General features: G+C 35.9%; 4 protein-coding genes across 7 annotated transcripts in view; 3 read left to right on the top strand and 1 right to left on the bottom strand.

The window, feature by feature from the left end:
- The first annotated feature begins 4,010 nt into the window (after positions 1–4,010).
- On the top strand, positions 4,011–6,149 carry zgc:162608 (uncharacterized protein LOC100037332 homolog). Its single transcript, XM_067450848.1, has 4 exons — positions 4,011–4,074; positions 4,214–4,284; positions 4,370–4,463; positions 5,020–6,149. Exons 2-4 carry the CDS (start codon positions 4,236–4,238, stop codon positions 5,810–5,812), a joined length of 936 nt encoding a protein of 311 aa, XP_067306949.1. The 5' UTR covers positions 4,011–4,074; positions 4,214–4,235; the 3' UTR covers positions 5,813–6,149.
- LOC137084556 (zona pellucida-like domain-containing protein 1) overlaps positions 5,712–27,240 on the bottom strand; it is a 71,676-nt gene continuing 50,147 nt past the window's right edge. The window contains exons 1-11 of one of the 3 annotated variants that reach the window (XM_067450847.1): positions 14,707–14,714; positions 10,067–10,165; positions 9,757–9,983; positions 8,918–9,108; positions 8,754–8,826; positions 8,572–8,669; positions 8,395–8,478; positions 7,607–7,778; positions 7,395–7,503; positions 7,238–7,267; positions 5,712–7,115 (exon numbers count right to left, since the gene is read on the bottom strand). In XM_067450847.1, the coding sequence (XP_067306948.1) occupies positions 6,955–7,115; positions 7,238–7,267; positions 7,395–7,503; positions 7,607–7,778; positions 8,395–8,478; positions 8,572–8,669; positions 8,754–8,826; positions 8,918–9,108; positions 9,757–9,983; positions 10,067–10,160 (1,239 nt within the window). In that variant the 5' untranslated portion in view covers positions 10,161–10,165; positions 14,707–14,714 and the 3' untranslated portion in view covers positions 5,712–6,954. Of the gene's footprint in view, positions 7,116–7,237; positions 7,268–7,394; positions 7,504–7,606; positions 7,779–8,394; positions 8,479–8,571; positions 8,670–8,753; positions 8,827–8,917; positions 9,109–9,756; positions 9,984–10,066; positions 10,166–14,331; positions 14,378–14,706; positions 14,715–27,240 lie in introns of those variants that run through there. The other 2 variants (XM_067450846.1, XM_067450845.1) reach the window with 2 other exon arrangements.
- On the top strand, positions 17,313–25,939 carry laynb (layilin b). Of its 2 annotated transcripts, none has more exons than XM_067450831.1 (7): positions 17,313–17,569; positions 18,137–18,425; positions 20,518–20,675; positions 20,807–20,854; positions 22,716–22,802; positions 24,078–24,207; positions 24,321–25,939. In XM_067450831.1, the coding sequence occupies exons 1-7, from the start codon at positions 17,494–17,496 to the stop codon at positions 24,625–24,627; spliced, it is 1,095 nt and encodes a 364-aa protein (XP_067306932.1). In that variant the 5' UTR covers positions 17,313–17,493; the 3' UTR covers positions 24,628–25,939. The 2 variants fall into 2 exon arrangements, with proteins under 2 accessions (XP_067306932.1, XP_067306933.1); XM_067450832.1 differs by having other exon boundaries at positions 17,314–17,569; positions 24,090–24,207; positions 24,321–25,937.
- The window catches only part of sik2b (salt-inducible kinase 2b), a 38,795-nt gene continuing 38,348 nt past the window's right edge, over positions 26,794–27,240 (top strand). Inside the window, exon 1 of the mRNA XM_067450843.1 lies at positions 26,794–27,221. Coding sequence (XP_067306944.1) covers positions 27,084–27,221 — 138 coding nt within the window. The 5' untranslated portion in view covers positions 26,794–27,083. The remainder of the gene's footprint in view (positions 27,222–27,240) is intronic.

The following is a 27,240-nucleotide window of genomic DNA, read 5'->3' on the forward strand; positions in this document are numbered from 1 at the left end:
GGGCCCGTAAGTTACCACACATGATGCAAGTTGTTATACCTTTAATTTTACATTATTTGGATATTTGGAAATGTATTTGGTATTAATTTACTCTTGCGCTCAATGTACTGAATACTGGCTAACGTCAGAAAAGCTGATGATAACTGATATAACCTTAGTTAGAGCAATACTTTATTTTAAACGATTTGATTTTAATGTACAACTTTCATAAACACTGTATCCGTATGGGGCTGTCATTGTTGTCTCGCGGGCTATGTGACGTCAGAACTCGTAACTGGGCACATCGATCTAGTACGAGTTCCCAGCATAGACTGTTCCCAGGTGAGAAATTGCGGGTTCAACATTTGTAAAAAGAAAGCGTCGCTACGAAACATTTTTCTGGGATTCGAGCCACCATAAAATACTGCTGTGGTAAATCCTTGTCTGAGAATGAATTGCCTCATACATGTTTTACTATACTTAATGTTGTGTGTTTGCTATGTACTTGATTCTTTTTAGTCTAAGGTTTGCTACTGCCTTTAGAGTCTCACTCAGTCACATTTTCAATGAATAGGCTACGTCAAACGCGGACTGAACAAAGTCCAAGAACACAGACAGCGCTGGAAGAAGTGGAATGTTCATCAATAATTCGTTTAAACAAACAGTAAATGCTTTGTCAGCGACGAAGAACGTTATTAACATCAACAGATGGTGCTGTGTCTCCAATTAACCTTTTGGAGGCCAACGGTCGCTATATTTGTGAATGAATGCAGGATAAATCCAGTTCTGGAGAAATGTAGAAAGCCTGTTTAGTTTTGGGGTGAGTGATAAGAAGATTCACTTCAAAACCCGCTAAATCTCAGAATCAGCCAGAGAAATTTGTTCGGTAAATGGCAAAAACCCTTATCGCCACTTCCCCTGTTCCAGCACAAGCCTCTAATTTCATAGAACCAATCAGAGGACGTGAATCAAATCATATGATTTTAAGATGAATGACGGCGTTTGTTGACAATTTATAGTTAACTATTTTATAGTTAAAAATGTATTTATTTTTGATACTTAATTATTTTATAACCTATATTTAATATTGTATATTATATTGAATTGTTTTTTGGGTTTTTTAGTGTGTATAGCCTATGGTGTACTACTGCATCATTTGTCTTCTGAGTGTTATTTTTCATTTTATCTTTGTTTTTTTACTATATTTTTTAGCCTTTTACTTTTATTCAGAAATGACAGTGAGTGACTAGAGAGATATAGGTCAGATCTGAAACCCACCGTGGGTCACAGTCGAACCTGGGTCCCCTGTGAGCACTTGCACTTGAATAAAATACAGATGTGGCAGTAGTAATTTTGCAAAAATAAAAAATATATAAACCACACATGGACTACTATGAAAATCAAATGTGTTAAATACCAATGAATTGACATATATATATATATATATATATATATATATATATATATATATATATATATATATATATATATATATATATATATATATATATATATATATATATATAATATCGTATTTGAACACCCTGCTATTTTGCAAGTTCTCCCACTTAGAAATTATGGAGGCATCTGAAAAGAGACATAATCTAAAAATTTAAAAAAATCCAGAAATCACAATGTATGCAAATACATATTTAAACACCTGAGATTAAAGGTAATAAACCTGAAATTAATGGTAATATTTGGTACAGTATCCTTTGTTTGCAATTACAGAGGTCATACTTTTCCTGTATTTTTTCACCAGGTTTGCACACTGCAGGAGGGGTAGCTACATGCAAACCGAAGGATTGAGAACTTTGTAAGTATACAAACAGTTTAATAAGAAGATACTTTATAAACACGGTAAATTGCACGTTCACGGACAGGCGCCATCTTGGAAAACGGATGAGTCAAGACACGAGCGTTGTGCTAAGTGATGAACTGTGACTTGGAATATCATATGGTCTGTTTCTGGAAAAAAAGCACTGAATGCCTGGCGCCTGTCCGTGAACACATAATGCACTGTGTTTATAAAGTTACTTCTTATTAAACTGTTTGTACACTTACAAAGTACTCAATGCTTCGGTGTAGGGACCCTCATTATGCTACCATGTTAGTGTGAGGCTATTTTGAGCCTTGTGTGTAGTATTAACTAGCGATTTAATTTTACTACCCTGTTCCCCATAGACAAGTGTTATAAGCTAATCTGTTTTTAGAGATGAAACACTTTACATGCGATTTTCATGAAAACGCATCCCACAGAACCATCTACTTGGTAACCATCTGTTAATTCCCCCTAGGTTAATTTCTCACCAGAGTTGTCCTTTAATACAGTGCAGTTGTCCTGTCACATGTGCAAAAAAACACCCCCAAAGCATGATGCTACCACCCCCATGCTTCACAGTAGGGATGGTGTTTTAGGGATGGTACTTATCATTCTTCTTCCTCCAAACACGTTTAGTGGAATTATGACCAAAAAGTTCTATTTTGGTCTCATCTGACTTTCTCCCTATAGACTCTGGATCATCAAAATGGTCATTGGCAAATTTAAGACAGGCCTGCACATGTGCTGGTTTAAGCAGGGGAACCTTCTCTGCCATGCATGATTTCAAACCGTGACATCTTTGTTTACTACCAACGGAAACGGTGGTCCCAGCTCTTTTCAGGTCATTGACCAGCTCCACCCGTGTAGTTCTGGGCTGATTTCTCACCTTTTTTAGGATCATTGAGACCCCACGAGGTAAGATCTTGCATGGAGTCCCAGTCCAAGGGAGATTGACAGTCATGTTTAGCTTCTTCCATTTTCTAATGATTGCTCCAACAGTGGACCTTTTTTCACCAAGCTGCTTGGCAATTTCCCCGTAGCCCTTTCCAGCCTTGTGGAGGTGTACAATTTTGTCTCTAGTGTCTTTGGACAGCTCTTTGGTCTTGGCCATGTTAGTAGTTGGATTCTTACTAATTGTATGAGGTGGACAGGTGTCTTTATGCAGCTAATGACCTCAAACACATCTAATTTAGGATAATAAATGAAGTGGAGGTGGACATTTTAAAGGCAGACTAACAGCTCTTTGAGGGTCAGAATTCTATCTAATAGACAGGTGTTCAAACACTTATTTACAGCTTTAAACATACAAAGAAATAGTTAAAAAAATCATATATTGTGTTTTCTGGATTTTTTTAGATTATGTCTCTCACAGTGGACATGCACCTACGATGACAATTTCAGAACCCTCCATGATTTCCAAGTGGGAGAACTTGCAAAATAGCAGGGTGTTCAAATACTTATTTTCCTCACTCATGCAGGTTGCAATGACGTAGTAGGCGATTTGCACAACAACAAGTTAAACCAAACAAAACAGCATGTTTGGTAGCCAAAATGATGGCATTTATATGGCAAAATTCCATGTGCAGGGTTAGTGCTCATCTAATACTCGCTTAGAAATGTAGCCGCCAGAAAGTAGGTCTAAACTGGAATAAGCAAATGTTCAAAGAATTCCGCTATTGGCTTTGTTTATCATGCTTTGGTCATGTAGACTCAAAGCAAACCTAAGGGGACCCATTCAGTAAAGTAAAAACAAACAGCACCTTTGTTCGTAGAGACAGAGATAATGAAGCAAGCCTGGAGGGTCATTATAGAAAAGCCAAGTAGGACTCAACACTTCTGATAAAACCAAGCCAAATTTCATGTAGTTCAGTTCACTGAGTGAACTTCACAGGCAACATAAGACCTGGGAGTATCCAGTATGAAATCCATTTCTTAATATCAATGCGCACTTTTAAAATGGAAATCGAAGTTGTGTTTAGAAGTTTTGTCCAAAGACCTCTGGTTTGTAGTAAACATATTCCAGTAGCATTGACCTTGAAAATTACGTCAATGCTGGCGTTGGTGTGACATCACTGTGGCTACTCTGAATCTGTGTTGTTGGAAAAGAGCTTTGAAAAGCCAATCAGCAAAATACCTTTAGGTTCTTAACGCCTATCGTTATCAAACTGACCCTCCACGTGGTTTGTGTTGACACAGATGAAAAGCACAAAAATCTCTGATAAGGGACTGCTTTAAATGTGGACTCTGAGAAGACATTCTCATTTTCTCAACAGGTAAGGGCCAGATGTCCACTTTCATAGATGAATTACTGAATGTCGTTTGAGTTGTCCTGTTATATATTCATATATTGACAGTCAATATCATTTAAATAAATGCATCTAATTACAATGTCTTTTTCCTGTTGCCAAACAGAAACAACTTTCATCAGTAAAAAATGAATCTGCAGTTTGTTACGTTGGCTTTGGCCTTTGCCACCACAACAGGTTTGTTGCCTTTCCAATTTCTATTTTCAAATTCATATTTTAATTTTTCATTACATTTATCTAATGCAACCATGCTCCTTTTCAGCATTTCCACTCAATGATGAGATCAGTCGAGAAGCATTTAGTATACAGAGAGAAAATCAGGCCACAGACAAGAAAAATTCTGCCAAAGACTCAAAGTAAGTTTACTCTATGATATTTAGTTTACTTTTTTATTCATTAAAAACACAGTTTATACATGCCATGCCTTGAAAACACCTCTTCCGTGCAAACATTTTTTTCCAGATATTAAAAATAAAATTACTGCAATTTATTTTTACATAATGTCAAAATGTCCAAAAAAATTATTAAAAGTATTCTGGCAAAATATATCAATATTTGATAGAAATTTACAATATTTCAATTTCATTGGTCTTGTCATGTGGTAGACTCAACAAAAGCAATGCTATTTATTAATTAATAAATGTAAAAGTTTTAACATTGAAAAAAGGGTTTTAAAAAACATTTTTGAAAGTAATTATTAAGATATGTTTTAATGTGTAAGGAAAATGTTATTTATTTTTACCGGATGGTTATACCACAGAGTTATTACTTTGAAACTTTTCTAGAATATGTGTTATACATTTTTAAAAACCATATGAAATCAACATGAATACAACGAGTCCAGTGTTTAAAACTAGAGTTCTTTATCGTGGACGCTCTTGTAAGTCATTGACCCCTGATCCTGTTTTGCAGTGGTATGTGGAAGAACCAGGTAGTGAGCAGTGACCTTTACTCCCAGGACTCTTCCAACCCCATGGCAGCTGAACTGAGACACAAGCTGAGCATGGAGTCTGAGCGGCTGAGGGCTCGCCTAAAGCAGGAGCTTGCTGAGTTGAGGGAGAGACTCTCTCCTTACCCCAGCCACCCAAAACACACTCTGGCCAGTGTCAAGGAGTTTCTGGCCCCCTTCACTAAACAGCTCCAGACCGCTCTCCAGTCGAATACTCAGGAAATCTGTGATAAACTCAATCTGAGCCTCCAGGAACTGAACCCAGAGGAAGCCACACTCTATCAAGAGGCAGTGCAGAGGATCACGCAAGCTCTGGATGAAAGCCACCAGAAAAGGACATCAGCCTTTGAGGACTTTAAAACAAAAGCCTTTGAGGCAGTAGAGGAGGAAAGAGACAGCAGTGGAAAGGAACTCTGGGAGGAAGTCACTGCCAGGCTGGGACAGGAAGTGTGCACCTTCAGTTTAGAGGTACAAGGAAAGGTGGCAGCACTGAAGATAGCTTTGGTAGGCCATCTCGCCTCAGCACAGCCTTCAAGGGATATGATGGCTTCAAAAGTGGATCAGTTCTGCCAAAATTCCTCAACTCGAAATCAACAGTTTATTTCAAACTTAGACCAACAGATGATCGCTTTCCAAGAAAACCAGAGTCATGGTGAGTCATCTGGTTTCCATCAGACAAACATAGAGTCCATACAGGAGGATTTCTCCACTAGACTCACTGCCCTGTTACAAGACATCGTACACACTCTAAATTAAACAGCACACCTCCATTCCTATCCGAAATGCAACTAATGTAAATAACAGCCCTTATGTTTGGATTGTACATTGTGACCTGTAACTTTTTGTAGACTTGTTGTATTTTTGTTTGTACAGTTTTCAGAAAGAACCTTGTATGACGTACAGCGAAAACCATTGAAGTGAAAAACTTTCTTCATTTTATTAAATATATGTTGTGTAATGTGTGGATATACTGTTTCATAGACAAAACCATGTAAATAAAAAAGATCAATTTGTACAAATTTGAAATGAATATATGTTGTATTGATTATTGCCTCAACTACAGTATATTAATAAAAGTATTCCTTTCTAAATACATCACATCTAGACAATTGTTATGTCATATTAAATTATGGGGAAGCAGCAAGTCATTGGCTAACACAGGGATTTTCAAAATGTGATTTTGGACCGCAAAGGTCTGCAGATCTAAATGAACTGTAAAAGAAATCTATTTTACGAAAAAAAAGAAAAGAAAAACAAAGAAGATTTTTAGGGCTGTCAAAGATTATGCAGCTATGTTTAACAAATAAATCTGAATTTTATTGAAAATATGTATATTGTTATTCATTTAACATCTAAAAGTAGGTACTTATAAAACTTTACAAATATTTCCACATAATTGATCATTTGCTTTTAATAGTCAAATTAAAAGCCAATTATTTAATTCAGAAAACAACATGCTTAATATATTGTCACACAATATAAACGGGTCTTTATACATGACAAAATAGCTGCCTTTATATTTTATGAAGAGGGTCCTTAAAAAAGTTTGAAAACCCCTGGACTAATACAAGCAAGGTGTATAAGAAGCAAAGTGTGATCAAAACGATTACATCCACAGTTTGTTCCTCTCAAAACCTACATACCTTTTACGGTATTATTCAGAAAATGAACATCTTAAACTCTTGATACTATGCAGTATTTGCATTTACATGCAAATTCTTCCAAGCGCATGGGGTCTACACAGTGCTGTCTAAATAGATTAAAATATGCTAAATAGGCATTATACAAAGTGGTTCTTTGCTGGTTTGTGCAGATGCCGTGATGTGATCAGACGTCTTATCGGGCATATCAAATTAAGCTTCATTCAAGGCAAAACAGATGGCGAGTTGATGGATCTCTTAGTGGAAAGCCCGAGGCAGACCGCCGGCCCAGAAAAACTTCTTCAGCACAAACCATCCAGCCATAACCATCAACACAGCACCGCCGGTGGCAAAAATGACCCCCACCACCACTCCAGCCACGTTCATATTATTGTCCCTGTTCAACGGCTCACTCCCTCCTGATTCACAAGAGAAAACAAGCAGTGCTGTTACTGTCTAGCTTTCATACAGTTTCAAGTATTTTCATCTGAATCTCAGACACATCATAGTGCAATATTTTAAATGAAATAAAGTCTCATACCATAGGCCGATGCAGTGGGGACATCATTCTCTACAGGATCAAAAAGATTAGATCAAAACAGGTAGTTAAGCATGGCAGAAAATTCTATATGTTTGACAACAAGCTGGGTCTCAGATCGGTCTCATTCTGGATTCATGTGTGAACGTGATTGACTCACTCAGGGCTGCGGTGTACAGAGGACCCACAGAGACCGTGGCAGATTCTTTGGCTTTTGACCCGTAAGGTTCTAGGGCCCGCCGCCGTCGTGTTTTATTAGAGTTGCAAGGCTGCACAAGTAAAATAAAGTGACATGTTAATTGGCTGACATTAGGTATACTAGTAGTGGTACTCTATTTGAATCATTCTCTCCTAACAGTAAAAGACTCCTACATTAAGCAATTCTTGGCACTTGTTTGGCTCACAAAGTCGCAGAATACAGTGCAGGTATATTGTAGACTTTTCTTGATCACGGTGCTCGACGAAGCGGAAGGCTTCAAATGAAAATCGGGAAAACGTGGCAACCCCATTATAAAGCATTGTTGTCCGATTCTCTACAATGCATCTGTGATGAAACAATGGAGAAACATTGATGTAGTTGCACTGGAGTGAGGGCGGGACCAGACAACCTCAAAAGTCACATGACATCACAGCAATATAAGGGCCGTAACCACCATTTCCCCCCAAATAATTTTAAATGGCCAAATATTAAGTACCGCTCTGTTTATTGTTTGTTGACAGACCGTCTGGTGGTCAGGATGTTCTGCCTGAGCGGTCTAACATCACTCGTCAATGAAGGCCAATCAGATTAAAAGAAGGCGGTGATGATGTCATTCACAACTGAATGTAATGTTTACATTTTTGACATATTAGACATACAAACAAGAGTTAATGTTTGCATATTTTTAAATAAAATATTATTCGCAAATAGTTTAAATGTATTACTTCATAGATATGATATAGCCTAATATATAGACCAGGAACTTATTTTATTCTTTTCTATTCATTCTTATTTTTTTATTCCCTTAAACCAATTTTAATCCTAAAATTACCTAATTTCTTTAAATAAAAAGACAAAAAAATAGGAAAGAAAAGAAGATAAAAAACTTCTTTTTCATACTCACTAATATTAACAAATGGAACATTGCAGTGCCATGGATTCTGAATCAAGAGTAACTCACCCTGTGAAAAAGCTGTGCTGAATGTTGTTGGTGCGATTGTAGGGGGATGGCGTTGCAAAACAGTGGTCCAGCAATATATTAAAACTGAAATAAGACAGAAAATAGTATTTCATTATTTTATAAAACTCTTAAGAAACAAGCTTTTCACTGTCCAAAAGAAAACTGCAGTGTTCTTACTTTCCAGTTAGATTGACAGCCTTTACTTCAACATAGACTTTTCTGCGCAGCTCTAATCCAGTAGGCGGGACCACCAAAGGGCTGGTATAATCTGTGTTCTGGCATCAAAATGATCAAAAACATATGTAAAAATGTGACATTTTGAATTCAGAGTAAAGCATTTAACACAAATCTCCACTTGCATTGAAGACACCCATGCTGAGAGTGTCAATGAAAGTTCCATTGTTGTCACTAGTGGCCACTGACACTGATGACCTGTATGAAAAATCAAGTATTGATTCAATCCTCTTGTTGGTGATTGCAGTGTGTGAAGTGCGCAGTGCAGGATGAATGTCTGAATACTCACGCTACGATCTGAGTGTTGTTGATGAGATATTCCAGTGGATAACGGCAAGAGAAGTGATAGTAAAGGTCTGTGGAGTAACTGATGACACCCTCTGCGGAGCTGGGCGTATCAAGGTATCCTGTGATAATGACGGACTGAATGCTGGAGAACATGCTGAATGGACTAGATGAGCTGGGCACCTCATCCACAATCTAAAAATGTGCAAAGGAAAATTCAATTAGATATCCATCCATCCATCCATCTATATATATATATATATATATATATATATATATATATATATATTATAATTATAAAAAAGTAAAGTATAATATCCAAATAATTATAAAAGTAGTGAAATGTACAAAAATAAAAAGGTTTATATATATATGTAACATTTCACTGTCTTTTTAATAAATATTTGGCTATTATATTTACGTTTTATAATTATAATATATTTTAAAACAAATTCTATGACTTTTTTACATTTGACTATTTTTTTATAGTAAAGTGTGTATTTAGCTTTTGTCACTTCGTTGTACAAGTCCCTTTTTATGTCACTTTTTTTAAAATTTACATCACAATATTTTTGTATAATAAGTATATGCAGGTTTTATATTTTCTAACACCATTTAATCACCATTAAATTTAATCACTAGGCAAATGTTATAAACATGGTTTAAAATATAAATTGTTTTTACACATATTCCTCAATTTTTTTATGTTTAACAATTATTTTAATAATTTGTATATATACTGCTTTTATCAATGATCTATTTTGTATTTGCCACACCACAACTGTGATTAAAAAGGAGGAAATTATGTTTTTTAAACTTAGACATAGAAAAAGATCTTTGCACCTGCAGAGACTGTCTACATGGGTTCTCCTGGCTGTGGTTGACGGCCAGCTGGTAGCGGATGACAGGCGGGTTCACAGTGGTGTCAATGGTGCCCAAGCACTGGGCGTTATTGCGCTCCCCGTTCAGGGCCAGGCCATTCAGGTCAAAGCCTGCCCACTCAGCGGAGCACAGGTTTACCTCCAGAGAGATCATACTAGTGCCACAGTGTACCACCAGATCATTGTTGTCTAAACAAAAAGAAAGTGTCTTAGTGTCGAGCAAATTGCAGAGAATGGAGGACTCTCTCAAATCTGAAAGGTCACAGACCCACCTGGAACCCTGTTATACACCGTGGAGCAGTTATAGGCTGAGTGAATAGGCTGCAGGACGAGAGCCAGTGCACATAAGCAGAGGCACAGCATCATTCCTGCTGTAGAGGCAGAACATGAGAAAAATTCACCTGATTAAAAGTCAAGTCATCCAACATCACAACCTTAACATCTGTAACAGTTACAATAACAATGATGGTAATTATTTATAATGATTTGTGTTTTTTATAGTTATTTAGGAGAAAATGCAATAGATATCAGTGTAAATAAGCAGTATACGATACCTGTTTAACTCCCAGGGAGTTGAATGGACACTATGTCTATATGATCTAAGGTCATGAGATGCTTCTTATATAGCATTCGACCCCAGGTGTGATTCAATAGGTGCAGGGAGTGTCTCATCCCTCCTACTACATCACCACACAGTTTCTTCAAAGATTATAAAATTAATGGCTTGGGTTAACAATGACAGTCCTTGAATACAGTGACAGTTTGACACATATTACAAAAGACACTTGTTCTATCTCTAAAGTCCATATAACTGAAGACTAATAAAATTGAGATAATGACCATGAAAATATAGATTTATATAATGTAATAATCAAATGGATTATTACCATTTTTGTTTCTTGTTGTGAGAGCTGTAACTATAAATGTTTCTTGCTTCTGAGAGCTGTAAATGTCTTTGTACTTGCACAATGACAATAAAGTATCTCACTTACTCTTACATGATTTTTATATTTAAAAAAATACCCACTGTACTGTGCAATAGGTTTTATGATTTATGATTAAGCTTAAAAGGATATTGTATTTACATCTCTGTGATATGAAATATATTGAATTAATCTGTTCACTGATCTTCTGAAAAATGAATCTGAAAATTAAATCCTGTTGGCCAATATATTAATTTTAAATCATGTTTGTTTGGTCGCTTTCAGGATTAAAAGATTTTGAATAACGTGTACTCATACAAATTATTACAGGGTTGTTGTGAGACTGAGGATATTGTGACATTGTTGTAAATGAACATGAAACAACTTATCTTTAAACTCTTAAATGGGGTGTTGTCTGTGTGAACCAGAAGTAAAAATAGTCCAGTATATTCTTGCATTCAGATTTTGTTTAAAATAATTGTTAATATTTTATCCATCTCCAAACATATGTTTCTGTTACAGTTACAGTATTGAATCTCAAAGCTTTAGAAATAAATTAAGAGTCTTTTATGTTGTATCATCTCCTGGGAATAGAAATGTGATAATTTGCCACAAGGTATGAAACACAGGACGCCAAAAATAGCTTTTGTTCGTCTGGCTCGCATGCAAGCATAATCTATTGTATTCTGAGAGCAACTAGCTCAAGACTAGCTCAAGACACCCCTGCTAAAGGCTAAGGGGTTGGTTTTGACTGAGTGATGGTGATATCTGACAAAGAACTTTGAATAAAGCACGTACATTTGTTTGTGCCAAAAAGCCCCTTGGCCAGAGAACATATTTCACATATTGCACTTCAATGTGTCACACCTTGATGAGTTTCTGCCCTTCTCCACTGGACAAAATAACTTCACAGTGATAGCAATCTAGATCTCTGTGTTCTTCAATGTTATTCACAGTTTAGATTAATTCACATGACTGCAGTTGTCACTATCTGATTCAGAGAGGAGCTACAATGCATAGTATGAGAATCATACTTGTTCACGAAGTCAAGCCGCCTGCACAGTAAGGTGAGGACTAAATTGACAAAATCTTTCAAGACTACTTCATTCATAAGCCAAAATGTATACAAGCGCAAGTCAACATATCTATAAATCTGAATTTTCCACAACTTCCACTTCTGATCCTATAACTGCAGAATACATATTTTAGCCACACATTTCTCCATTTTTATAATTATAATAAGAAGAAGAAAAAAGAGAGAACCAAACCAAACAATATGTCATTGTGTGCTGCGTCCATCTAATGTGCCAGTAATAAAGTATAATATTGTAATTTAATCATATTTTTTCTGGGGAAGAAAATAGTGGTTATTAGATTAATTTAACATCCTTGTTCGATTCTGTAACGCGTATAAATAGTACGAGTTTGCAATGTCGTGGAATGTATATGCCAAAATGAGTTTTGGCGTGCTTATGGTACGCGTTTTTCGCGTGCATATGATACGCACTTTATGGTGTATTATACATACGAACCCCCCACCCCACCACCCTAAACCTACCCAAGAGCGTGTCATATGCACGCCATAAAGTGCGTCTCATATGCACGCGAAAAACCGCGTACCATACGCATGCCAAAACTCATTTTGGCTTATACATTCCACGAGATTGCAAACTCGTACTATTTATATGCATGACCATGAGATCGTGTTGGAGACTCAATTTTGATCATTTTAGGTCAAACTGTTCTTGTCCGTGCCTCACATAATGCAGGTCTATGGTCACCACCTCAAAGAGCATACACAGAGAAGTCCAAATTAAAAAATCCCCCATCGTAAGTACACACTGATGGCCTAAGACACGAAACGAGCGGTTTGTGTGAGAAAACGAACAGTATTTATATAGTTTTTAACTCTTGTACAGCACTACGTCCGATTGATCCGAGGGCACGCGTGCGTGTTCCCTGTGGCTCGTTTCATGTCTTAGGCCATCAGTGTGTACTTACGATGGGGAATTGTTTAATTTGGACTTCTCTGTGTATGCTCTTTGAGGTGGTGACCATAGACCTGCATTATGTGAGGCATAGACAAGAACGGTTTGACCTAAAATGATCAAAATTGAAACTACTGGGGAAACAAATACTCCTACATCTCGGATGCCCATGAGGTAAGCTAAAACATATCAAAATTTAATTTCAAAGTGAACTATCCCTTTCATGATTAAGGGCCTAAGGCCCTGCAATACAACTGTACAATCACATTTCTTAAAAATTTGTTTTCTCTTGTTGTAACTTGTAAGCATTCTACTTCTTTCCTTCGTAGTAATAATTATGTGATGGGAAATTTATAAAATAGATATCCTTTTAGGTATGACAATTGATACCATATTAGCGTAGTCTAGCCTATCTAAGATCTGAGCAAACCAGGAACAGTCGAGTCTCTTCAGAAAAAAAATAGAACAATCCCAGAACAACACCACCACCTGCTGGTTTAACAATTGAAAAACAGCAACACCAATATTTTTTAAAAGTGAATTAGCAATGATATTGATAGCCATCAATGTCTGATAATAATAGGCCTAATCATAACTTATGTTAGGTCTGTCCTGCTTTAATACAAAAAAAATATTTTCTTACTATACTAATGGTTTGAGCACAATATATAATATAACCCAACTAATAAATGAAAACAATATTTATATTTGAACCCATTAGCTTTCATCCCATAGTCAAACTGCCTGAGGGTGTGGCAGTAGATCTGGTATCTTCTCAAACTCAGTTATTAAGAGACCGTGTGTACGCATATCTGGATGTTAAAATAATACTTGCATCCAGGCTATGGAAAATGCATTGCTCACAAAAAATATTTTCGTCGCATTGTCAAATTATTGTACAGCCAGTGATACTATATGTGGGAATGTACTGAATGTCAATGGAGGCCATTTAAAAGATTTCACGATTTCACAGGGGGACAGGATTTGTCATGACACCGGATCCAATACCTATAGAAGGCACAGCATTTTGTTTTAATCTCAAAATCAATCTGCAAATCCAGTGTCCCACGTGTTTATTGCTCGCTCCACTAATCAGTGGGCGAGGCCATAGAAGCAGGCATAAACATTTATCTGTAGAAGGAAGCGGCTATATGTCATTGATTTGAGAGCCTCGTTTTCTGGGCCTGGTGCCAATAAAAGTTTTTCTTTTTCTAAAAAGAAAGTTTTTAGTTATAAACCTTACTGGATATTCTTATACCATGACCTTTTATATATCAAGGCTCAAGGGAAATTTGATTTTTTAATTAATCACCTCTTTAAATATTAGCTTAATTATCACCAAAGCTCTTTCTATAAATCATTATTTTGCCCCTGAAGCCAGTGCAAATTTTGTTTTGAGGTACTTTCATGCGCAAAAGCTGCTTCATGCCTAAGCCGTTGGACACACAGCCTAGCCCAGAGACCTGCTGCATGAAGTTAGCTGAAACTCTGAGTTTTAGAGTAGGTTTAGATTTGACAAATCCAACCTGGTTTAGATTAAGTTCAACGGTCTCTCAAAGCTTGGTATAAACGTTCTCTGTTAACTCAGGTTTAATCCAGAGTTTGTCAACTCTGAAGCGCATGTACCTGAAAGTGTCCGTTCGATTCGTCAGCTCCTCAGCGTGGATGAATCTTATGTTTTGAGGAGTATGTGTGGCTGGCTATCAATCACAACACCTTGTGGATACTGCTTTCCGGAATCACAGATTATGTGTCTTAAAAATATGACCAAAATAGGAATTTTCTTGTCTGAACAAGTAAGTTACATGTCTTACATGTCTTAAAAGTGCCTTTTGTTCTGACCAACTAAGGAAAAAAAAAACATTACAATAAACCAGACTACCAACGAGATTAAACGATCTAACGATCGCTTAGCTCATATAACATCAAACCATGTAAATTAGTATTATTGATATACTTCAAATTATAGCAAATTATTATTATTATTATTATTATTATTACCTGCAGCATCCTCACATGCGATACTACTACTAAGCTGGACTCATTCTTTACGTATTCAGACGTGACGTAATGACGCAAAGCATGCTCAAAAATTTGATTTTAGATCCCTTTTAAAGCTACACTGTGTAACTTTTTTTGTTTATTCTTCGCTAAAAACACGTAGTTCTTTCAAAAATATATGTGCTCATTAATGTATATTTACTTCTTCCACGTAATAAAGTATTCTGGTAAATTTATAATATGCCATTGAAAATACATACGGGTGAGGGGTTCAAATGCCGGTCGCCATGTCGGCCCTCCATCTTGAAAGTGCATTAGCCAAAGAGGGACATACCCATAAATTCAAGCTTTGCCTTTCGCGTTTTAACACTCGATGGCACCGTGTCGAATATGAAAAGGGGGATTTCCATGTTAATCTTGGACTTTAAAGCTACACTGTGTGATATTTTCCCCCATCTAGCGGTGAAAAGGTATATGACCATTCAGTGAATATTAGTTTCTGTTCCTCTCAATTCTGATTTCGTTTTAACTCCTACGGTGGCCGATTTAGTCCAAGATTAGCATGGCAATCCCCCTCTTCATATTCGACACGGTGCCATCGAATGTTAAAACGCGAAAGGCAAAGCTTGAAATTAAGGGTAGGTCCCTCTTTGGCTAATGCACTTTCAAAATGGAGAGGCAACATGGCGACCGGCATTTGAACCCCTCACCCGTATGTATTTTCAATGGCATATTATAAACTTACAAGAATACTTTATTACTTGAAAGAAGTAAATATACATTAATGAGCACATATATTTTTGAAAGAACTACGTGTTTTTAGCTAAGAATAAACAAAAAAAAGTTACACAGTGTAGCTTTAACCAAAAAATAAAAATACGGTCTGCAGCTTTAAAAATGATTAATTCAGGAGCAATACACAGGGATTGTGCTGTGACTTTATGGTGGAGAAAAACAGAAAATGAACTGGCATAAAATGTAAGTCTAAATAGTTACTCAATACAACACAGTGGTTAGTGGTTCTCAAAAGAAGTGACTTGAGCCTAATAAAAGAGACATGACAGACTGCATTCTGTGCGGAGGGCCAGTCCAGGCAGGCTGCCAGAGATCAGCACAAACAAACTGCACATGCAATGCCACTGGCCTGATGGCCTCACCCTTACTTCTCCTAAACCTCATGACATCTGTAGGATCTGTTCATAATACCAGATCTTACTGCATTACACACACATAGGAGCCTGTAGGAGGTTTCCTCTTCCAAGAATTTAACCCAAGTTGTAATTGGGTCTCTTGTAACAGCCACAAACACCAAAAAAAGTTTTACAGTTTATACTTTCCAGTTTAGACTCTGTATAATGAATTTATTTTCTTTGTCAGGTCAAGGGGAAAATGTCTGGAAATGAAAAAGGACAAAAACAAACCACAAAGATGAAGAGGAAACAGGCTGTTGAAAAACTGTGCTTTCATTCCTGACTGACTTCCTATTCCTGGGGACAGTGTGTGTCTGACTGTGAGCTGGCAGGGTCAGCAGCAGTGACTGAACTCCTTTGATTTGCACAACAGTCAGCCTCATAAAAAGTCATCATACATCCTCTGTCAGTTTGCTTGTGAGCTAAATAAAACTGGTCCCTCTGCACATGTCTCTGAACTGATTTTATATGAATTAGACACTATACAGTGATTGCACACTGGTGATTGGTACTTATGTAATAGTTAAACAGGAAAATTAGAAAACTGTGCTGAAAGATGAAGGACACTGTTACTTATCACTTATCTCCTGCAACATATTTACATCGTTAAAATATTGTTGGATTAACTTAAAAAGTATTTAACCTGGTTGCCTTAAAATGTATTTTATTTTATTTTATTGAGTTTATTGAAATTAAAACTTTTAGTTGAAAGGAAATGAAGGAAATTGGTTTAATAAATAAAAACTCTAAATATTATAGTATGTGATCCACATGTGATAAATCATGAAAATAGCCCAGTTTGGCATGTTTCACTGCATTATCACAAATAAAACACACACAATTACCAAATATGCATACAAAATCTTTTAATAATATTTGAATAAACGTCAATTCTCAAAAAAAATTCATTGTATAAACTCACATTTTTTAATTTCAATGAACTCAAAATTTGAAGGCAACCAGGTAACTTATTTAAATATTTTACTGTGTACGGAGGTCAAACACAAGCACTGCATCATAAAAACAATTTAGATTTTTTAATAAGAAATAATAATAATAATTTAGCCTAATTTTATTTTGGCATCTGTCCCATGAAAAATATATAAATGGAGCTAACCATTATTTAAATGCATACTAATTTTTGTTTGCATGTTTGTGAACAAATGGAATTCGGGATAATCTTTTCTGTGACAATCAGAAAACAAGAAGAAAAAAACTAGGGGTGTTTTTATTTGCAAACATTTTCATATTTTTATTTAACTTTTAAGTTTCCACTGTTTGTTTATTTATGCATTTGTCTTATTTTTGTTTACTAATTTATTTAAAAAGGAGCCAACAAACAAAAAACGCATTATAAAGAACATTCTTTGGGACACTTTACATTTGCACAAAGAGTGTCAGGCACAAAAGCAGCAACAACAGTTTCTGCTGGCAGGCACATTCATTCGGACGGAGACTCAAGCAGCCTAAAAAGCTTTCTTGGGTCAGAGCGAAAACTTCGCCTGCGTTTGTTGTTTCGTCTGACAGCGGGACGTTTTGCCAGGATCTTGGAACAGTCGAGTCGTGGCAATCACACGCCTTTTGAAACTATGTAGAGATGGAGTTCATAAAACTGATCGGAACTGTTTTGGCAGTTTGTTTCCATCCCAGCTGCGCATCCAGCGTTTTCGGCGGTGAGTTTGTACGTATTTATGTAAAATGTCGGTTCATGCACAGTGATATTCAAACGATCTGGCTCCGTTAGATTTTGCATGCCTCTTACATGCGTTGAAACAAAACTTCGAGTGCACAATATGTACGACTGACAGTCAAATAATACGATGGTTTCGGTTAACTGACCCCAGTCTTTTCAAATGAAGATTTCTGAAGCGTTTTGCAGAAACATTTAACGAATATACACATCTGATAATACAGCAAAACGTTTACCTACAGCTTAATTGACTCTTCATTGTATGTTAAAGTGGTTTGTTTGTGTACAGTTTTCGGATAAGAAGGGTTTAAAATTTGGGTCACAGCTGTTTTTCAGTCAGAGAGGATATGGCTGATGGCTGTCGCACACATGACTTTGCTTGAGAGGATTTTCCGCCTGACAGTATGTGGAAGTTCTCCTGGTTTCTTCCTCTCTTTGCTCACTTAATTCCCTGCGCCAACTTTCCTATAAGGGTTCCCACATTATTTCCATAACAGTACTTTAGGTTCTACAACACTAACATCTGTGTTTTTGGTGATGTGGTTTGTAGATCACAGGATATGTCGGAGAGGGACAGAGAAGCCTTGCTATAAGATCACAAGCTTCCAGGACAACAGGCTCAGAGCGAGCTTTGAGGCAGCCAGACAGAAATGCAGGGAGGATGATGGGGAGCTGCTCAGTATCGAGACAGAGAATGAGCAGCGTCTGGTGGAGAAGTTTGTACAGGAGCTCCGGGCCACTGATGGAGACTTCTGGATTGGGTTACGAAGGAGTCCACAATATACCACTGATTGTTCAGCACAGTATTACTGGCTGGATTACAGTCAGGCCACATTTAGGTAAGAGATTTTCAGTAATAACATCCTGAAAATTCTGATGATTTTTACACATATGTTTGGTTTTAGAGATTCTGTCATCTTTTTCTCATCCTCATGTCTTTCCTACGGCGTTCCTTCTTTGCAAAAGGACGTTTTTTTGAATATTGTTCTGGTTGCAGTTAAAATAGATGGGGGCTGAAGCTTTCAAGCTTCAAAAAGTGCACAAAAGAATCATAAATGTGCTTTTTTATTTCTTTTATTGTTAACTAAAATCTGAACTATCGAACAAAAATATGATAATTTTGGCATATCAAAAAAATACCCGAATAGTTCTTGGTAACTACCGAAATTGTATAAATATATACATCATAAATATTAGATGAAAAACTTAAAGGTAGGGTAGGTAAGAATTGGTTAAAAAACTTTTTCCAAATTTGTTTAAACTTTCTTTATATATCAATACATAGTTAAAATGTAAGTACTCTGAAAAAGAAAGTATAAAAATTGAGTGTCTGTAGACCTCTCACGACTGTTTTAAAGACAGCTCATTATTTCCATTCACTCCACCTTCTCCCTTCTGGGCTCTTTCGAAAGCCACGCCCCCAAAACACATGAACGCGCCTCACCGGCCGCTCAGCTGGAAGACGCATTATTTACCTGAGACCAGGAGTGCATGTAGTCACATCATGTCAGAATCACATGTTATTAAAAATCTAACTTTATCAGTATGAATATAAACAAATAAGATGTCTTTTAGTACTCACTATCAAGCTAGAATACTGATACTGGTAAAGTTTAAAATATATTTTTGTTTGATTTGGTAACAAGCTAGTTACATTTATAAGGCAAAGAAAATGGGTAGCATCGATACGTTATTCCAATAACATCAGTTATACTGTGATGAAGATGAATTTCGTGTAAGATTCATAACATACAGTGTTTTGCATGTAATGATGAAAGCATTGTTGATTAGTAGTAGTTAAAGCTAACTTAGTTCTAAAAAAAGTTCCTGGATGCGGTGTACTAGCTTTTGCACATGCATTTTGTTATCTAAAGTTACATTTTGCGAAATTCAACATGACAGCGATCAACTTAAGCTAAGCATATTGAATAGGCTATTTATCATCTCTACTAACGGCTAAGTGTATAACATTTTAACTTTATGCTAAGTAATGTTATGTTAGCTATATTAGGCAGCTTCATGTGCTATTGATACATGCTTCATGAAAACATATACAAAAAAAATGTATAATCAAAGTGAAAGATTACCTGTCCAGCAGAAATACAGCCAGCAGTGAGTCGTTTTTTAAGGTCTCTCGGTTATCGCCATCGTTGGAAAGCCACGCCGATATTTACTCGCATTTGATTTCTTTGTTTATCCAAAGACTTTTTGTGGATTGCCTTTTTTTGTACTGTCTTCGCTGACTGTAAAACCCTGCACTGTGAATTTTGAATGCTCTTTCTCTGACATTATTTTGCCTAGGTTTCTTGCCTTTTGAACTGCTCAAATCAAACGAGCACACGCATGTGGGCAGATCCTGTAAGTGAAAGCGGTGGTTGCCATGGTAGCGATAGAGAGTGACAGTCGCCCAAGCCAATCACTTGTTTCGTCCTGAACAAAAATAATGAGCGGTGTTTATTGCAGATTAAAAAGTCTAGAGTCACTCGATTTTTATACTCTCCTTTTCAGAGTACTTACATTTTAATTATGTATTGACATATGAAGAAAGTTTAAACAAATTTGGACAAAAGTGTTTTAGATCATTCCTACCTACCCTACCTTTAAATGGGACTTTTGCAACTATTTAACATAAATAAATTAAAATTAAATGACTAAAACAGAAATAAAAATGAATTAAAGCTAGGCTATAAATGACAAAAGGACAGCAAAATTACTAATATTAAAATGTAAAAATAACAGCTATTTGATATTAAAAAATATTATATAATTTATAAAAATATATAAATATTAATAGTAAATAATGCTAAAATAACACTGCAAGTCTTGAATCACGAAGGTGAGTAAATGATAACGGAAATTTTCAATTTTTGTTTAACTATGCCTTTAAGTGAAATTAAAATAGTATGTTCAGTGAGTGTGTTGTGTTTTTAGGAACTGGCTGGAGACGGAGCCCTCTTGTGGCCTTGATCAGTGTGTGGCGTTACTCCATCGGCCCTCGTCTTCTGCTGTCCAGAAGAAACGCAACATGTTCAAGTGGACTGACTACAACTGCAACTCCAGGAATAATTTCATCTGCAAGTACTCAGACGGTAAGCTTTATCCTTGTGTTAATGTTAGTTGTCACATTAAGATGTTTAATAGAGAACAAATATCAGTCAAGCATCTTTTGGTTTCAACATATTATGTAAAAGGACTTCAAATGTAAACTCCTGTGTTTTAGAGAAGCATCCTGTCCCAACTCCAGCAGGAAATATCACTACACATACAGGTAAACTAATCCATACATTCTATCTGGTATGTTTGATTCTTTTCTTTTTTTGCCACAATAATGGTGATATTCTATGTTACTTATTAATAATATACAGTATATTAATAAGTGAGAGTGCCCAAACTGTTGTGAGATATTACCATTTTTTTTATTACCATTAATTTCAGATAAAGTTAAAGATTAATGAAATAGTTACTCAAAAAATAAATATTTTCTCATCATTTTACCAGTGTTGCTGTCATTAAAAACTAAAACAACTGACTGAGATGAACAAGTTTTAAGTTGTTGACTTAAATGACTCAAATTGAAATAAAATAAATTCTAAATATTTATTTAAAGCTGCAGACCATAACTTTTTGCACTCTAGTGGTTAAATAAACAGAACTGCATGCATCTTGCGGAAGAACATTGCAGCCGGAGCTACTTCTCTCTGTTTATGTCTATGGTGGATCACGCAGGGACTGTGCTCCTCCGCAGTGGTACCTACCAGTCTGGCCTGAAATAGTCCCAATATAAATACTTATTATAAGTGTACCATAATGATTCAGGGTAAGACAAAAACACGGTTTGGAAAATGGATTCATGTTGTACATTTTCATTATATCATTTTTGTAAATCTTGAACACAAAAAAAGTTACGGACAGCAGCTTTAAATGACAAAGCCCATAATAAAATTTGAAAAACTTAAAGTAAAATGTAAATTCTAAATATTAAAGGTGCACTATGCAACTTTCTGTCCACTGGAGGGCGCCTATTCAAAACAAATGTGTAGTTTGATGACGCAAAGTGTGAGCGCAGCATCTTGGGAGATGTGGTCTTCACCTCACAGCCGGTGGAAAATAGGACTTGGGCAGAAATCACGTTCATGCATGCGGTTATTAACGTTACTGTAGTGTAAAGCAGATCAGGACCGAGTGTTGTGATCCTGAGCACAGCTGCTGGAGCGATTGTTAAACAAATACCCGCCTCGCGAATACCGGGACTTTTATTATGACAGGACGGGACACAGTCGCCGGGCGCCTGCATTGATCCGCTCTTCCGGTTATGATTTTGAGGTAATGCAGCTCTGTTTATCATATTAGATACATTTAAGTGTGTTTAAAATGATGTTATGACGTTACTCCGTGTGTTCACTTGTTCACACTGCTAAGAGTAAAGCGCTCCTGCCAAATAAAAGCCGAAACCGAGGGTAGCGCAGATTTGACGCAATTGACAGGCGACTGCCTCAAACGCATTGCTGAAACGTCCCTGTCCTTAGTTAAAATAGCAATTTTCTCACAATTTACAAATAGTTGGAAACATCTGGGTTATTGTAAGTACTCAACTGAACAAAATATATAACACTGGCCTAGTGGTTTTTTGATATTTTACTGCAAAAATACTACATAGTGCACCTTTAATAAATACTATAATAGTTTAGAAAAAAGCAGCTTTAAAATTCTGCAAAAATTCTTTGGTACTGTAAAATTCTTGGGTGTGTAAATGTGTAGCCTACACATTAAAAGGACATAATTATAATTTTTAGTTGAATTCTTCCTTTAAAAATCCTCTAGTGGTTGAAGTGGAATTATACTTTTACTCATAATCATAATATCTCAGTCATCATCTTTAAAGGGATAGGTCACCACCAAAAATGAAAATTCTTTCATTACTCACCCTCAAGTTGTTCTAAACCTGTATGCATTTCTTTCTTCTGCTGAACAAAGAAGAAGAAATGTTGAAGAATGTCTGTAACCAAACAGTTTATGGTCCCCATTTACTTCCATAGTATTTATTTATTTTTAATTTTTGGGTGAACTATCCCTTTAAGGTCAAACATTATAAATGCTTATTCATCATTCCCTGTCATTCTTGTTCTAAGGTATTGATGGCCTGACCCGGGTGCCAAAGCATCCGCCCTTTACTGTTGACAATGACAGGATAAAAACTGAACTCTCAGAGTCATCAGGTAATACAGCAATAAATGGTCATCCGAATAACCAAGTTCCATCCCTTACAATTCCTGATGATTTTGAGGAAAAAATTAATAATATTCAAATATATCTATCTATATTAGTGCTGTCAAATTGAATAATTGCAATTAATTGCATCAAAAATAAAAGTTAGTATTTACATAATATATGTGTACTGTGTATAATTATGTATATATATATATATATATACTGTAAATACACACTCATTCGTGTGTGTGTGTATATATATATATATATATATATATATATATATATATATATATATATATATATATATATATATATATATATATATATATATATATATAATTTAAGATTTTTAATATTTATATATAAACTATTTATATATTAATTATATAAACATATACAGTTTATACATGCAAATATTTCATATATGTATATTTCATATTATATATATATATATATATATATATATATGAATTTCATATATATATATATATATATATATATATATATATATATATATATATATATATATAATATATATATGAATGCAAATATTTCATATATGTATATTTCATATTATATATATATATATATATATATATATATATATATATATATATATATATATATATATATATATATATATATATATAATATGAAATATACATATATGAAATATTTGCATTTATAAACTGTATGTATTTATATAATTAATATATAAATAGTTTATATATAAAAATTAAAAATCTTAAATATATATGACCCTGGACCATAAAACCAGTCAGAAGGGTAAATGTTTTAAATAAAAAGATTTCCATTGATGTATGGTTTGTAAGGATAGGACAATATTTGACCGAGAATCTGAGGGTGCAAAAAAGTCTAAATATTGAGAAAATTGCCTTTTAAGTTGTCAAAATTAAGTCCTTAGCAACGCATATTACTACTACTAATAATTTTTTTCATATATTTATTGTAGGAAATGTACAACATATCTTCATGGAACATGATCTTTCTTTACTTAATATCCTAAGGATTTTTGGCATAAATGAAAATGTTTTGCTGGCTATTGCCTCAAATATACCTTTGCGACTTTATGATTTTGTGGTCTGAGTCACAGTACTTTTTGTGTGTAATTTGTGTGTATTTATTTATACATAATAATTATTCACAGACATATGATGTAAACACAAACTTTTATTTTGGATGCAATTAATATTAATATAAATAAATACATTATATTATATTTGATTCATATTTATATTTTAATCATTCAATAATTATAGCCTTTCTATTAGTATCTATTTCAGATGACACAATTAATATTTACTACATCCTCCTGGCCATTCTCCCTGTGATGCTGCTGTTGATATTGGTGGTGTCGGGGGTGTTCTGTTTCAGAGTCATGTCAAGGAGGTGCGTAATGCAGTGCACACATTTTCATCAATTCACAGTTTGATCATCTCCATGAACCATTTCGTCTTTCACCCTGCCATAAATTAATATACTTTGCGACTGTGTCTTTGAAGGAGAAAAGAACAGAATGAAATCTATGCCGTGCCAGGGCAGTGGGTGCGTCCAGTAGCTCCAAAAAGTCAAAATGCTTCTGATCGCACCAACAAATTCAACCAGTCTGGAGCTCACCTGGAATACATGAGCTCTGAAATTAACAGAACATTTAGCGTGACATCCCCAAACAGTCAGTTCGAGGACTACGAGAACGTTCCTAGCCACCCCACACAGTGCGGTTTTGTCACCAATGACATTTACGAGACTTGTCGGAGCCCTGCGGCGGTAGAGGCCGGATGGGTGGACAATGACATATATGGATACTAAAGCACTATACAGTATATACTGACTGGTAAAGTATACCGACCTCTCTCCCACCAGTGTGGCACCATGTTTGATCTCATCTCCAGCCTGTATGCCTGCTCTTTGATGTGCACTCTGTGACCTAGTGTGAAGGATGGGGAAGCGAATGGGGATCTAATGCAGGAGTGTTCAGTGAAGCTCGGGTTCCCATAACTGACTATACAAAGAAGCATAAAGGTGTCATCGGCTTGTGAGAGCTTCCTCTGTGGAAGCTGGCATCCTGGAACAGGACCTTCCCTTTTGGAAATCCACAAAACAGTACGCTGACCTCTCAGCCCATCTCAACAACATCCTTCTATGTCTCTGAAAACGGCCTCTTTAAAGGATACCTACTGTTGTTCCCTTGTTTTTAAAGACTATGTAGCTGCTTTGTAAGATCCATTGTGTAGATGGAAAACAGAATTTAAGGTATTAGCTAAAGGATTTGTATGCATAAAACATTTATTGTAACATACTTATTATGTATTTTTGTTTTGGGTATGAAATTGTGAGGAAAAAAAGAAAAATAATGAGCTTAAGATTGTAAATTATTATATGTTGTCTCTGTCCTTATAATAATAATAATGCCGTCACGTTATTTGGACTTATTCTTAAACATAGAAAAGCTGTTTATAGTTAATCAACATTGTTTCCACACTCATGGAAAACCTGGTAATTTCAGGGAGTTTTAAAATCAGGCACGGAAGAGGAAAGTGTATTTTTATAGTGAAAGTAAAGTGTACTTTTTTTTCTAGTTATGCTTATTTTATAAAATATTTCATTGGCTAAAATTGTTCTTCGTGAGTGCAGTTTCTATAAAATCTTCATGACTACAAAAACTACAGAAGTGCATTGATCCAAAGGTCTGCCCTATTTGGAAATGCATTATTTATTCTCCTGAATTCTCTGACGTCAGACCTGCAGAAGCAGGGAAGTATTTTATTTGAATAGCGGTACAGCATTGTGTCCAGGAGATGTCGCCATATGATAGGCTGATTAACTTGCAGCATTGAGGACATATTTGTTTAATGAAAACGTACGCTGTCTTTTTTTTTTCACTTGCATACTATAGCCTACTAATATCCTGTGTATTTAACTGTTGTATACAATGTTCACTACTGCACGATACCGCTTTCGCTCATCTGATTCTTTGAAGACATTTAATGTTTGTAACGAAAATCTGCTTTATATGATGATGTAATAGAGCAAATATGTGGTAGGCTACGATTGCTTTGATGTCTAGCTGTCACGTGTCAAAATGTGATTACTTATAGTTCACCGCAAAATGTTGTCGTTACTTATACTCACCCTAATGTTGTTCTAAACATGTACGAGTGTCTTTATTCTGTTAAACACCAAATAATATATTTTAAATAATGTCGGTAACCAAACAGTTGACGGTTATCATAGACTTGTTTTTTTTCGTACTATGGAATTCAACATTCTTTAAAATGTATTATTTTGTGTTCAACAGAAGACAGAAATTCATGCAGGTTTGGAACAACTTGTGCGTGAATAAGTAATGGCAAAATGCACATTTTTGGGTACACTATCCCTTTAAGGCCGGTTCGTGTGGCTTCTTAAGGGGATTATTAAATACATAATACGATAAAAAAAAAACGAATAAATAATATAAATGAATAAATAATATATTTAAATAAGCTAGTGAATAGATAAATACATCTTACAGTACAGCACAAATATATAAAAAAATACTAAATAGAAAGCAAAAATATATTGTGACATATTTATAATATACATTGTTCGCAGTATAAATAGGATAAGGGTCCCTCGCACGATGATCGTCACAGTTGGGGGTCAGGGGCGCGAGCACCTAAAAGTTTGAACCCCGCTGACTTAAAGGATACTTGATATTGACATACAATACAGACAGAAAAACAAAGCGCACAGCTTTCAAATATAGCGAGCACCCCCTCCTTCGGCTCTCATTCCTCGACTGAAGTACGCGAGAGACTTTATCAAAGTTGTTGGTGGCACAGGGTTTCACAGCCAGCGATCGAGCAAACAAGCGACGCTCTGGCCGTTGACGTAAGAGGTGGGTCTGGTCGTCTTGGAAACGATTTGGCACTGGAGTGTGGAAGCGCCTCGAAGCCACGCCCCCTGTACAAATACCCCCATAGGCTCTGACGTCAATGCACGTCAACCAGAGAACATGATGCCTCCTGCAAGTCAACTCGTGTACTCTCGCAAACACAGCTGAAATATTAGAGCTCTATTGTATTGGCGGAGGTGGCGTGACACTTCGCCGCGCTCCTATACACTCTACTTCTCCTGGTAAGACTGGAGCGGACCGTCAGCGAGCACCGTAGCCGGCACGCTGGCATTTCTACACGTTTTAGCCTCTGCCGACCTCGTTATCTTGAGGCTCAAGTGGCAGGTCTCTATCTTCTCACCCCAAACCCTAGTGTTTCATTAACAGCATGGTCATGGCTGACTGTCACCAAAAGCCAGTGCTCAGGGGTCCTGTCCGAGTGGGCTTCTACGATATCGAACGGACTCTTGGAAAGGGGAATTTTGCTGTTGTAAAACTGGCAAGGCATCGTATAACTAAGACAGAGGTGAGTTGAAAATATATGA

This window comes from Pseudorasbora parva, chromosome 8 (assembly GCF_024679245.1).
Source record: "Pseudorasbora parva isolate DD20220531a chromosome 8, ASM2467924v1, whole genome shotgun sequence".
Lineage (NCBI taxonomy): Eukaryota > Metazoa > Chordata > Actinopteri > Cypriniformes > Gobionidae > Pseudorasbora > Pseudorasbora parva.

Coding starts and splice junctions, on each gene's coding strand:
- laynb (XM_067450831.1), top strand. CDS start 17,494: ATGGAGTTCATAAAACTGATCGGAACTGTTTTGGCAGTTTGTTTCCAT. Junction 17,570..18,136: donor CGCATCCAGCGTTTTCGGCG/GTGAGTTTGTAC, acceptor TGTGGTTTGTAG/ATCACAGGATATGTCGGAGA. Junction 24,208..24,320: donor TTCAGAGTCATGTCAAGGAG/GTGCGTAATGCA, acceptor GTGTCTTTGAAG/GAGAAAAGAACAGAATGAAA.
- zgc:162608 (XM_067450848.1), top strand. CDS start 4,236: ATGAATCTGCAGTTTGTTACGTTGGCTTTGGCCTTTGCCACCACAACA. Junction 4,285..4,369: donor GGCCTTTGCCACCACAACAG/GTTTGTTGCCTT, acceptor GCTCCTTTTCAG/CATTTCCACTCAATGATGAG. Junction 4,464..5,019: donor AATTCTGCCAAAGACTCAAA/GTAAGTTTACTC, acceptor CCTGTTTTGCAG/TGGTATGTGGAAGAACCAGG.